This window comes from Oncorhynchus mykiss, chromosome 2 (assembly GCF_013265735.2).
Source record: "Oncorhynchus mykiss isolate Arlee chromosome 2, USDA_OmykA_1.1, whole genome shotgun sequence".
Classification (NCBI taxonomy): Eukaryota; Metazoa; Chordata; class Actinopteri; order Salmoniformes; family Salmonidae; genus Oncorhynchus; species Oncorhynchus mykiss.
Window position 1 is genome coordinate 87310503 of NC_048566.1, and position 13751 is coordinate 87324253.

The 13751-nt window shown below is 41.4% G+C and overlaps 1 protein-coding gene across 2 annotated transcripts in view; it reads left to right on the top strand.

Annotated features, from left to right (window-relative positions):
• The window catches only part of far1 (fatty acyl CoA reductase 1), a 34825-nt gene extending 21741 nt beyond the window's left edge, over positions 1 to 13084 (top strand). Inside the window, exons 8-12 of one of the 2 annotated variants that reach the window (XM_021575520.2) lie at positions 459 to 526; positions 1458 to 1629; positions 8328 to 8457; positions 8821 to 8948; positions 11622 to 13084. In XM_021575520.2, the coding sequence (XP_021431195.2) occupies positions 459 to 526; positions 1458 to 1629; positions 8328 to 8457; positions 8821 to 8948; positions 11622 to 11784 (661 nt within the window). In that variant the 3' untranslated portion in view covers positions 11785 to 13084. The remainder of the gene's footprint in view (positions 1 to 458; positions 527 to 1457; positions 1630 to 8327; positions 8458 to 8820; positions 8949 to 11621) is intronic. The other variant, XM_021575528.2, reaches the window with a different exon arrangement.
• The last annotated feature ends 667 nt before the right edge of the window (positions 13085 to 13751 follow it).

Sequence of the window (13751 nt, forward strand, 5' to 3'; positions counted from 1 at the left end):
CTCACACACACTGGCTGCTGCCTGGTACTCAGGCTCCCAGAGACACACCAGGTCAGTCTCACACACACTGCCTGCTGCCTGGTACTCAGGCTCCCAGAGACACACCAGGTCAGTCTCTCACACACTGGCTGCTGCCTGGTACTCAGGCTCCCAGAGACACACCAGGTCAGTCTCTCACACACTGCAGCTGCCTGGTACTCAGGCTCCCAGAGACACACCAGGTCAGTCTCTCACACACTGCAGCTGCCTGGTACTCAGGCTCCCAGAGACACACCAGGTCAGTCTCTCACACACTGGCTGCTGTCTGGTACTCAGGCTCCCAGAGACACACCAGGTCAGTCTCACCCACACTGCAGCTGTCATCTGTAGAGCTGAATGAATAATGTGATTGTGAAATGTAAATATTATTTCAGGTTTCTATGGCAGGCATTCTATTTTGTTCCCCTTTATCCCCGCAGGCCTAAGAGCATATTGGTGTACAATTGCACGACTGGCAGCATCAACCCGTTCCACTGGGGTGAAGTTGGTATGAAACATTGCTCATATCTTATCCAAATACACTCTGACTGGATTTGTTTTCGGATGCTCCAACAAAGCAGAATGCTAAATAATGATTATCAGTCATACTCTTCTCTGTTGTGAATGTGAGAAGGTTTTGGTTTACTTACACCCTCATTGGAGTGTTAGTCTTCTCCCTGTAAATGACCTCTCCTGGATTTGTGTCCAGTGTCCAGTTTAGTCATTTAGCACACACTCTTATCCAGAGCAACTTACAGTAGTAGTGAGTGCATACATTTTCATACTTTCTTATACTGGTCCCACATAGTAATCGAACCCACAACCCTGGTGTTTCAAGCGCCATGTTCTACCAACTGAGCCACATGGGATCCTGTGTACATAGTCTCTGAATGCTAGCCATCTGAGAAAGATCAACATTGTGGCAGACTTAAAGGCAATAGGTAAACTATATAACATGACTGGTATTCTTGAATAAAAATGAAAAACTGTTCCAGTCTTAGTACACTATTTGTTTTGTGCATTAAAGATGGATGACATTTTCATAGTGGCAGTTGTATAGTTCCCTTTAAGCTGTTAACCTGTTGGGTTTGTTGTAGTAAATGTCAATATATTTGTTACTCATTTGCCATAGATTTTTTGTGCTTTTAAAATATTTCAGGTGAAATCACTTTGTTGTTAACATTGCATTTCTGCATTCATTAGGCTTACTTTGAAGTCTATATTTGCTCCGTTGTTTTGTAATACCCCTAGTCTCCTTCAATAACTTGTACAGTTAAAAATAATAATTGTTAAAAGCACTTCAAAGGTATTTTGTCTAAACCAAACATCTGTTGCCGCTTGTCGTACGCTTGCTGCTTAACTCTTTCTTTCCACTTTGGTAGAAATTAGTGGTTGTGCCAACATTACCCCTGTTGAACCCCCTACCTTTTGTCTCTTAGAGTACCATGTTATATCCACTTTCAAGAGGAACCCCCTCGAGCAGGCCTTCAGACGGCCCAATGTAAATCTCACAACCAATCACCTTATCAATCAGTACTGGATCGCTGTAAGCCACAAGGCACCAGCCTTCCTTTATGATCTCTGCCTCAGGATGACGGGAAGAGAGCCCAGGTAAATGACACCCCGCTCGGTCACACTCCGCATTCTCGCTCAGTGTAGACCAATGTACTGAACCTGTTCCGGGGGGGGGGGGTGTATAAGCCATCCATATACCTTTTTAGAGCTGGGTTCTGCACTCTTAGCCCTCTGTGTTACCTCAATGTGTCCTGGCATTGAATTTCCTTCCTCCTGTGATGTCGTATTCTCTCTGCAGAGTACTGTATAAACATGACCTTCAAGACCAACCCCTTAGAGCAGGCTTTCAGGTGCCCAAATGTTAACCTGCGGTCCAACCTCTTAACCAATCAGTACTGGACCACAGTGAGTCACACTCTTCCCGCCCTGTTGTATGACGAGTAGCTCAGGGCCACGGGTCAGAATCCCCAGTAAGGTCTACTACAGTGCCCTCTCAACCCCTCTCTCCCCTCCACCACTGGGTGCTGGTCGTGGGGCAGAAGCAACGCCCGAACGTTTGCTCAACTTTGTCATCGGACTTGGCTGGCTGCTGACAGGCTACCGTGTCATCATGACAAGCATGGGTTCCTGTCTAAAGCATGCATCAGGAATGTTTTATTTTTGTCATTTATTTTTGTCTGTTTTTGTTTGACCCTTTTTGCCTGGTACTGCATTTGTGATTTTTTTAATTCAGTTGAACCATATGGCTCTGCTCAGATGTGGAGTTTATCCAGTCGCTTTTGCTTTGTGGAATTAACCCCCCACCCCTTTTGTTGTGACCTTTTTGTTTTTCTGAGCCGTGCCATTAAGTCTTCTGAAGTAACCTGGAAGTGATCTGCTCATCCTCCACTCTCCAAGCTTATCTCTAAATTTGAGAGGCACCAGGGAACTAGTTTTGATTTAATACCAGGTACCAAACACCTGTCCTTTATTCATTGGCCCATCAACCCTTCTATTCTTGGTAGCCCTATTCCTGGGCTTAATGAAGCACATTGTGGGACAAATGTAATGCGCTGGCAGTAATGTACGATCTCACAAGCCATTGGAAACACTGTCAATTAATTTATCAGTGAGTCATTGGATAGACTTACTCACAATCCCCACCTATTGTTTCATTTAGCACCAAGGCCATGGTTCAGTCTAACCAAGTGTTTGGTACCTGACGCTTACAGTATTGATCCCCACAAGTTGATCGTAGTAAACCAGAAACATTTTAGCAATGATAAACATTTGGCAACACTTCTCAATTAGAAATGTATTTGACAATTTGTCTGTCTGAAATTCATTTGGTTTAGTATACTACACATTCTAAGGGTGGTGTTACCTTACTGGAAAAGGTAATACGTCAATGTTTTACTTTTGAAATGGTTCACCATGTATGTTGTCACCTTCCTCTTTGTTCACAATGTATCATGGAGGAGCTCTGACTACAAGCATGTTGGCTTTTGATGCAATTTGGCATGGCCATGAATCCTCTGAAGCAAGTTTGTTCATGGAACTTCAAACTTCAATTAGTAGATGCTTTCTTAATGACGACAATGTAATTAGTGCAATCAAGTTAAGCTTCTGTCAGTCAGACATGCTCAGATACCTTCCAGGACTGGACAAGCCCTCCATTCTTACTGTTCTGTGTTTAACATGTGTCAAGCCAACAATACTCATCCCAATTGAGACTGGTAGGCATTAGTTGAAATTTGCCTATAATACGAGTATGCTTAGACTCTTATCAGTAATATATTATAGATTGTGCTGGATTCATGCCGTTCTTTATTTAAAGATGCACTATGCGGAAATCGCTCCGCCATTACCTGGTTGCTAACAATAGTTTGCCTAATTTCAGTTTGTAACAAAACAAGCAAGTATAGTGTAGAGAATCATTGTACAATTTAAACCACATCATTGTACCATTTAAACCATATTTTCCATAATCAAAAATATTGTATTTTCAGCTGTTTGAAGCTGGTATACAAAACCGAAAGTAAGGTGCAAAAATTAAACTTAAGCATAGAAATAGTGCACATAAAACAGAACTAAAGCTTCTTAGACTTGCTTTCAATGAAAATGATGGCTCTATAACCCAAATTTCTATGTGAATTTACCCAAAAAGATGCATATTGCAGCTTTAAAGCTGCGAAAATGTTCAGGGGTCAGATGTTTGAAGATCTGAAGCAATGACATACCCTTCAGTTTTATTCTGTTATCGATTTGTACAAATTGGCTCAAGGTCACCTTTTCCTTGTACAAAAAGATCAATAAGTAATTTTCATCCCTTGTTCCATTTTGGACATTGTCTGCTTAACAGTTAGATGGAGTTAGTTTCAATTTCAGTCAAGGGGAGGATTTAGTATTTTTTTAAATAATAATCTCGTCCAGGGGAGGGTCATGTAAGTTATGAAATTTCAATATTTCTCAATGTTTTAGAATTGGTAGTTTGAAGCTATATCGATGTGTGCCCGATGCCAATCTCTGATTCTCCACTGGGTGCACAATTTCATTTGCGCCTATAGGCTATTTAGTGTTGCCTCAATCAACTGATCCATAACCTATAGGTTATGAAATGCATGCTCGGAGAAGCACAGAGCAAAGTTATATTTCTAAGATAGCTGCTGGGAAGGTGTAAATAAAACTAGGCTGTATTACACACTTCAATGGATATTCCAACCCTGAGCCCCAGTCTGCTCTGCTCTTGCTGATCAAAAACCTTTTTGTGTACTGCTTAACCAATGGCTGTGCTGTGTAGGGCTACGGTGGCAGTTCAGGAAGAGAGTCAAAAGTTACTTCCGAAAATAATTTATGATTAGGCCTAGCCTATGTTCTACTCAGTTTGTGAAGGAGAGCGCGAAGATGAGAAGGGAGACCGGAGGTCAAATTTGATAGTTTTACATCAAATCAATTATAGTAGCAAGCTATGTTTATTGCCCATTTATGTATTTATAAAGAGTTACTGAACTCGTAATAAGACAGATTCAGGTAACTTACATTTTTGGTGCTGAAACTTGAAGCAGCAGCCATGGCACAGTCGATCTGAAATGAACAGCTCATGGTGCTGAAAGTAGGCAAATTTGAGTAAGCATAATTAATTTAAACAGTCTCCTTTTAATTAGACTTTACTAACGAGGTTTTAACTCGAATTGTGGTATGAGAGTATGCCATAAGCCTATCTTTTATTAAAGAAAATGGCAAAAAGCACACACCCTTAAGATTTTGAAGAAAATGAAACCGATCCAATTATTTAAAGTGATCTATAACAGCGCTTTGGTCTATGTTTTATGCTATAAACCAGCTTTAAAATACATAGGAAAGATGTGACCCTCTGCATACAGGGATATCATTGTTTCCTTTGACGTCAGAGGCTGACTTTGCTTGGGAAGTAGTCTAATTCTGTCACTATCAATTGATTAAGCTATTCACTTTCTATACAATAGAAAATGTTTAAAAACAGACAGCTTTTATTTAAACACTTGTGACCTCTCGTTGGGTTAAGCCATGGAAGAACAGCAGTTAAAGCTTACATCTTTTTGCGTCGGTAGACATATCCTGTCTGGGGTGGCAAGGTAGGCCTAACTTTCGAAAGTACCACGCTCAGATTCCTAATGACGTCTCGATTTTAATTATTTCTAAACGGGGACAGTTTCTTTGCAAACAAGACACTGATATGGCATTGTATAAATATGATAACATGAACACACAGGCCTTTTTCTGTCCATTCTTAGCATGTAACTTCAGTAATTTGTGTGCTATTTAAAATATTGTGATATGTAGAATTACATAGAATTGCATGAAATGTTTATAAAATACAAGTATGATGATAGATTCATGCAATGCTTTTACTATAAAGGAGATATTTCCACCCTTACTCTTGGTCAAATATATTTTACTGAAGGGAGAGTCATCCATTTTCATTTGAGGGGTTCGATTTTATAAATAGTTATAAATAACATTTACTCCCTTAGCAAAGAGCAATTTCTCAAGCAAGAATTTAGCTAGAACTGCTTGGGGGTGGGCAGAGTGGGGAGGAGAAAACTAGCTGTTATTGCAGAGAGGTTTGGAACTCTTTCTTATTGGTATATTAACTAATTTACATCACCAGGCAGGCCAAAACTCCATCCCACCAGAACAAGCAGACATTTCAGGCGCTCTTTACATAAATGATCCTACACAAACTGGGCGTTATCATAATGTTTTACATTTCACAGTATTGTTCCAATCTCATACAATGCCTTCAGAAATGATTCACATCCCTTTACTTTTTCCACATTTTGTTGGTACAGCCTAAATTAAAAATGTATTACATTGAATTTTTTACAAATAACTGAAATGTCAATAAGTATTCAACCCCTTAATGGCAAGCCTAAATAAGCTCCGGAGTAATAATTTGCTTAAGTTGCATGGACTCAATAATAGTGGATAACATTACATTTTTTATGATTACCTTACATTACTCTGTACCCCACACACACAATTATCTGTAAGGTTCCTCAGTCGAGTAGTGCGTTTGAAACACAGATTCAACCACAAAGACCAGGGAGGTTTTCCAATGCCTGGATAAGAAGGGCACCTATTGGTAGATGGATAAAAAATAAAATAAATAAAAGCAGACACTGAATACCCATTTGAGCAGTGTGAAGTTATTAATTGTGCTTTTGATGGTGTATCAACACACCCAGTCACTACAAAGATACAGGCATCCTTAACTTTAGTTGCCAGAGAAAAAGGAAACTGCACACGGATTTTACCATGAGGCCCATGGTGACTTTAAAAACAAAAACATGCATGCTGTTTGCAATAAGGCACTAAAGTAATAATGAAAACTTTTTGTCCTGAATTATGTTTGGGGCAAACACAACACATCACTGAGTGCCACTCTTCCAATTTTCTAGCATGGTGGTGACTGCATCATGTTATGGGTATGCTCGTCATCGGCAAGGACTAGGGAGATTTTTGGGGGGATAAAAATAAACTGAATAGAGCTAAGCACAGGCAAAATCCTAGAGAAAAACCTGCTTGTCTGCTTTCCAACAGACACTGGGAGATACATTCTCCTTTCAGCAGGACAATAACGTAAAATATAAAATAGGCCAAATATACAATGGAGTTGCTTACCAAGACGACATTGAATGTTCCTGAGTGTCCTAGTTAAGAGTTTTGACTTAAATCGGCTTAAAGATCTAGGGCAAGACCTGAAAATGGCTGTCTAGCAAAATACCATTTAAATCCATTTGAATCCCAATTTGTAACATAACAAAATGTGGAAAAAGTAAAGGGGTACTTTGTGTCCAGTTTCAGTCCAAATGTTGGAGACACCCACTCATTCAGAGGTTTTTATTTATTTTTACAATGTTCTACATTGTAGAATAATAGTGAAGACATCTAAACTATTAAATACCACATGGAATCATGTTGTAACCAACCGTTTTGAAGGAGTTCCCACATATGCTGAGCACTTGTTGGCTGCTTTTCCTTTACTCTGCGAACCAACTCATCCCAAACCATCTCAATTGGGTTGAGGACGGGTGATTGTGGAGGGCAGGTCATCTGATGCAGCACTCCATCACTCTCTTTCTTGGTCAAATAGCCCTTACACAGCCTGAAGGTATGTGTTGGGTCATTGTCCTGTTGAAAAACAAATGATAGTCCCCACTAAGCACAAACCAGATGGGATGGCGTATCGCTGCAGAATGCTGTGGTGGCCATGCTGGTTAAATGTGCCTTGAATTCTAAATAAATCACCGACAGTATAACCAGCAAAGCACCCCCATACCATCACACCACCTCCTCCATGCTTCACGGTGGGAACCACACATGCGGAGATCATCCGTTCACCTACTCAGCGTCTCACAAAGGACAGATTTCCACCAGTCTAATGTCCATTGCTCTTCTTATTATTGGTGTCCTTTAGAAGTGGTTTCTTTGCAGCAATTCGACCATGAAGGCCTGATTTCACGCGGTCTCCTCTGAACAGTTGATGTTGTGATGTGTCTGTTACTTGAAATCTGTGACACATTTATTTGAGCTGCAATTTCTGAGGCTGGTAACTCTAATGAACTTCTGCAGCAGCAACTTCTGCAGCAGAGGTAACTCTGGGTCTTCCTTTCCTGTGGCTGTCCTCATGAGCCAGTTTCATCATATCTCTTGATGGCGTTTGTGACTGAACTTGAAGAAACTTTCAAAGTTATTGAAATTTTCTGGATTGACTGACCATGTCTTAAATTAATGATGGACTGTCATTTCTCTTTGCTTATTTGAGCTGTTCTTGACATAAAATGGACTTGATCTTTTACCAAATAGCGCTATCTTCTGTATACCCCCGTACCTTGTCACAACACAACTGATTGGCTCAAACGCATTAAGAAGGAAAGAAATTCCACAAACAAACTTTCAACAAGGCACACCTGTTCATTTAAATGCATTCCAAGTGACTACCTCATGAAGCTGGTTGAGAGAATGCCAAGAGTGTGCAAAGCTGTCATCAAGGCAAAGGGTGGCCACTTTGACAAATCTAAAATAGATTTGTTTAACACTTTTTTTGGTTACTACATGATTCCATATTGTGTTATTTCATCGTTTAGATGTCTTCACTATTATTCTACAATGTATAAAATAGTAAAAATAATGAAAAAACCCTGAATTTGTAGGTGTGTCCAAACTTTTGACTGGTACTGTGTATATAAAACAAATGAATACCACTTTTGAAAAGATGGCTCAGTGCCAGCTATACGTACCTAATACCTGCCTCTTCCCTGTTACCACGGCAGGATGATGAAGACCATTACGAGGCTGCACAGGGCCATGATGGTGCTGGAGTACTTCACGAGCCATTCGTGGGTGTGGAAAAATGACAACGTCACCATGCTCATGAACCAGATGGGTGCTGATGACAAGAGGGTATGCTTTATGCCCACCCACCAGTCACACACATTAACACACTTGTAGGACACACACACTTGTAGGACACACACACGTACTTGTGTAGGACATGCACGCTGGTAGAGTGGCAGACAGACGAATGGAGTATGTTTGTTTGAGATTGTAGCCGAAGCACAATTGAATTATTCAGCTTGGTTTTGAATGGAGTAATTGTGTTGGATAATCGAGGCCTGGCTGAAATGCACAGTGAATATACGTTGGTCCAGAAACCTAGTGATAATGTTTCATATTGTACTTTTGTAGACATTTTTCCTCCTCTACTTAGTTGCTCAATGCCTATCCTTACAATATGAAATACTCTTGATGTTTTTTTTGGTCCAGACATTCAACTTTGACGTGCGACAGCTGAACTGGGCAGAGTACATGGAGAACTACTGCATGGGGACTAAGAAGTATGTCCTGAACGAGGCTGAGTCCGGCCTGCCAGCAGCACGCAAACACCTCAACAAGTAAGAGAAATGTCTCTATCTGCACGTGTTAACTTGACTATGCCACATTTTTTATACGCTAGGGGAGGTCCTCGGAACTAAACTAAACACAGGTCCTTTCAAATGAACGATGTACAACAGAATTAAACCATGCCAATGTTTATTAACACAACCAACAATACATAGAAATCACAACCCCAGATACACCTTGGCTAGGACTAGGGCTTAGAGGACATATACAATGAATTAGTAGCAGGGCAATAAATAATACTAAGTATCCAAGACTCAAGCCTTGCATGTAAAACACCTCTAGGAGAATCTCATGCAAACTTTAGATCAATAACACTGAGGCCAGTTCATTAGGTACACCACCCCATTCATCATTTATTTTTGCTCTTACAGCTGAAAGTGTTTGCCGTTCTGTCTGTGGTTCGATTAGGCTCAGCCATATTGTGCATGTGTTTATCATATTGATAATAAAAACCGGAAATATAAACCGATATACAGACCAGCGTACTGAAGGTCGAGTTGATAACACTTCACTGTGGATATTTTTTTATATCAGATTACCTCCGACGTAGGGACAAAATCATTGGCTGTTGTTTACGTGAGTAAGCGGTAAAACATTCTGAGAGAAAGAAAGAAGTTTGCTTACCCAAAAATTTGACAAACACAGCCAACTGGGTGAACAGGGATGTGCACCGTTCCCTGTGCCCCAGGGAAGAACGAAAGCTGCCTTGAGGACGGTTCCGCGAAGGTATTTGACATTACTCACCTCATATCAGCCACTAGGTGGGTCTGGGTCTCGACCCCGCCCTGTGCAACTGGGTACTGGACTTCCTGACGGGCCGCCCCCAGGTGGTGAGGGTAGGCAACAACATCTCCACCCCGCTGATCCTCAACACTGGGGCCCCACAAGGGTGCGTTCTGAGCCCTCTCCTGTACTCCCTGTTCACCCACGACTGCGTGGCCACGCACGCCTCCAACTCAATCATCAAGTTTGCGGACGACACAACAGTGGTAGGCTTGATTACCAACAACGACGAGACGGCCTACAGGGAGGAGGTGAGGGCCCTCGGAGTGTGGTGTCAGGAAAATAACCTCACACTCAATGTCAACATAACTAAGGAGATGATTGTGGACTTCAGGAAACAGCAGAGGGAACACCCCCCTATCCACATCGATGGAACAGTAGTGGAGAGGGTAGTAAGTTTTAAGTTCCTCGGCATACACATCACAGACAAACTGAATTGGTCCACTCACACAGACAGCATCGTGAAGAAGGCGCAGCAGCGCCTCTTCAACCTCAGGAGGCTGAAGAAATTCGGCTTGTCACCAAAAGCACTCACAAACTTCTACAGGTGCACAATCGAGAGCATCCTGGCGGGCTGTATCACCGCCTGGTACGGCAACTGCTCCACCCACAACCGTAAGGCTCTCCAGAGGGTAGTGAGGTCTGCACAACACATCACCGGGGGCAAACTACCTGCCCTCCAGGACACCTACACCACCCGATGTTACAGGAAGGCCATAAAGATCATCAAGGACAACAACCACCCGAGCCACTGCCTGTTCACCCCGCTATCATCCAGAAGGCGAGGTCAGTACAGGTTCATCAAAGCAGGGTCCGTGAGACTGAAAAACAGCTTCTATCTCAAGGCCATCAGACTGTTAAACAGCCACCACTAACATTGAGTGGCTGCTGCCAACACACTGACTCAACTCCAGCCACTTTAATAATGGGAATTGATGGGAAATGATGTAAAATATATCACTAGCCACTTTAAACAATGCTACCTAATATAATGTTTACATACCCTACATTATTAATCTCATATGTATACGTATATCATCTACTGCATCCTTATGTAATACAGTATCACTAGCCACTTTAACTATGCCACTGTTTACATACTCATCTCAAATGTATATACTGTACTCGATACCATCTACTGTATCTTGCCTATCCTGCTCTGTACCATCAGTCATCCATATATCTTTATGTACATATTCTTTATCCCCTTACACTGTGTACAAGACAGTAGTTTTGGAATTGTTAGTTAGATTACTTGTTGGTTATTACTGCATTGTCGGAACTAGAAGCACAAGCATTTCGCTACACTCGCATTAACATCTGCTAACCATGTGTATGTGACAAATAAAATTTGATTTGATTTAGGTGCCACAATAAAAACTATCCTCTTATTAAAAATGACCAATTGATCTTGAATAATTAATTGTCATGGCTTTGAAATTGTATTTTTTTGTTCTATGATGCGCACATTTCTTTCAGTTTTTTGGGATCACCAGCAGATCCCAATGTTTCCCTGGTATCCTCTGCTTTAGCATTCATCTTTCCTCACAATATTCAAAGGCTAAATGTCTATTACATGTGTCATCAGGAAAAGTTCTATTTAAAGGGATACTTTGTCATCTCTCTGGGGAAGTAGATAAAGGGCTTCATTGCCAAAATCCCGAAGTATCCATTTAAATGTCCTATTCCTGCTAAATTGTATTGCAGCAGATACATTTTCCTAGCTAGTTGATGTATTTGCTGAGAATGCAGGTGAATGCATCTACATGCAAGCTACCAAGAACACTTCAATGTATTTCTTAATTTACCGCAAACTGATCTCCATGGCAACTAGGCTCTGGTCATAAAACAAAAGTTTGTCATTCTCTTGTATGTTTCAGGTTGAGGAACATCCGCTACACGTTCAACACGGTCCTGGTCGTGTTCATCTGGCGAGTGTTCATCGCTCGGTCCCAGATGGCCAGGAACATCTGGTACATTGTGGTCAGCCTCTGCTTTAAGTTCCTGTCCTATTTCCGAGCATCCAGCACCATGAAATACTGAGTCCACGTGGTGTACTCACCTTGACCCCATCCACTCTCCTCAATCCAGCAGCCCCAGTCCGCCTTCTCTCCCTCCTGCCCAGCCCCCCTTCAGATAGCTATGTATTCGACAAGGCTCTGCAAATCCTATAATATTTTGAGTTACTTAAGTGTCTGACATACTATTAATCTACTGTATGTGAAATGTCCCCTTTTCTTTGCAGTGTGATCCCTGATGTGGGGGGTAGAACTGCATTTGACTAAGCATGAATCTAATCAGACCCCTGGTCTTATGATGCTCACCTTGTACATTGATAGTCAGCCAAACAGAGTTATTGATGCCTAGTTTGGTTGTCATGGAGATGGAGCATTGCTTTGCTGACAGCCCCCAGGGTGGTCAGGCGGTGGTTTTGATTAACAGTTTACATTTTCCTGCTTGAATAGGGGTAAAGGCACCCATATACTGTATGCTTGATGGTGGCAATGACTATTACACAATGACATGATCAAGCACAAGGTAGATGGTAATATATAGGCTTTTTACAGTGCCTAACAGGTATGATTATCTTGCATCAGCTGACCTTGCAGAGCTATGTATTTTTGAATTGTTTTAAAACAATTTTCAAACCATTTCTGACTGGACTGTCCGCTTATGATTCTGGCCCAAATACCTCATAGCTCATGTAGCTCAGATCAGGCAACTGCTCAGAGGACTTGATTTTGGAGAGTTTGGGTAGGTAGTCTAAGGGCTCTTTACACTGCTTTCACTGATGACAGCTATCAGAAATTTGCATCTATGTCCATTTTAAAATAATGAGTAACTGTCTTTCCCCATGTTGGTCATTTATTTAACTGTCTGAAATGGGAGCGTTGTGTTCTGCTTATGCATCTCACGTGTTTTGCCTGTTGTCGAGTTTGGGATATTCCATGCATGGGGAGAGGCCTCTTCTCTTCCGAACACCTTTATCTCTGTCTCATGCTATAATAACTTTCAAAGGTGGTCTTTAACCAATGTTTGCCTGGGTTGTTGGGCACTTGTAAAAATTTTTACTTGTTTTTACTTGTCCCTTTTCCATGTTGTCTTGTACATATTGTCTTAAGATGTTGGACTTACTGTGCACTTTCCTGTGGTTGTATGCTGCATGATATTCATTCGGAATGTCCAATTGTCATAGTCACTTATACCTACAGTTGAAGTCGGAAGTTTACATACACCTTAGCCAAATACATTTAAACTCATTTAATCCTAGTAAAAATTCTGTCTTTGGTCAGTTAGGATCACACCTTTGTTTTAAGAACGTGAAATGTCAGAATAATAGTAGAGAGGATGATTTATTTCAGCTTTTATTTCTTTCATCACATTCCCAGTGGGTCAGAAGTTTACATACACTCAATTAGTATTTGGTAGCATTGCCTTTAAATTGTTGAACTTGGGTCAAACATTTTGGATAGCCTTCCACAAGCTTCCCACAATAAGTTGGGTGAATTTTGGCCCATTCCTCCTGACAGAGCTGGTGTAACTGAGTCAGGTTTGTCGGCCTCCTTGCTCGCACACGCTTTTTCAATTCTGCCTATACATTTTCTATAGGATTGAGAGTCAGGGCTTTGTGATGGCCACTCTAATACCTTGCCCTTAAGCCATTTTGCCACAACTTTGGAAGTATGCTTGGGGTCATTGCCCATTTGGAAGACCCATTTGCGACCAAGCTTTAACTTCCTGACTGATGTCTTGAGATGTTGCTTCAATATATCCACTTCATTTTCCTCCCTCATGATGCCATCTATTTTGTGAAGTGCACCAGTCCCTCCTGCAGCAGAGCACCCCCACAACATGATGCTGCCAACCCTGTGCTTCACGGTTGGGATGGTGTTCTTTGGCTTGCAAGCCTCCCCCTTTTTCCTCCAAGCATAACGATGGTCATTAGTGCCAAACAGTTCTATTTTTGTTTCATCGGACCAGAGGACATTTCTCCAAAAAGCACAATCTTT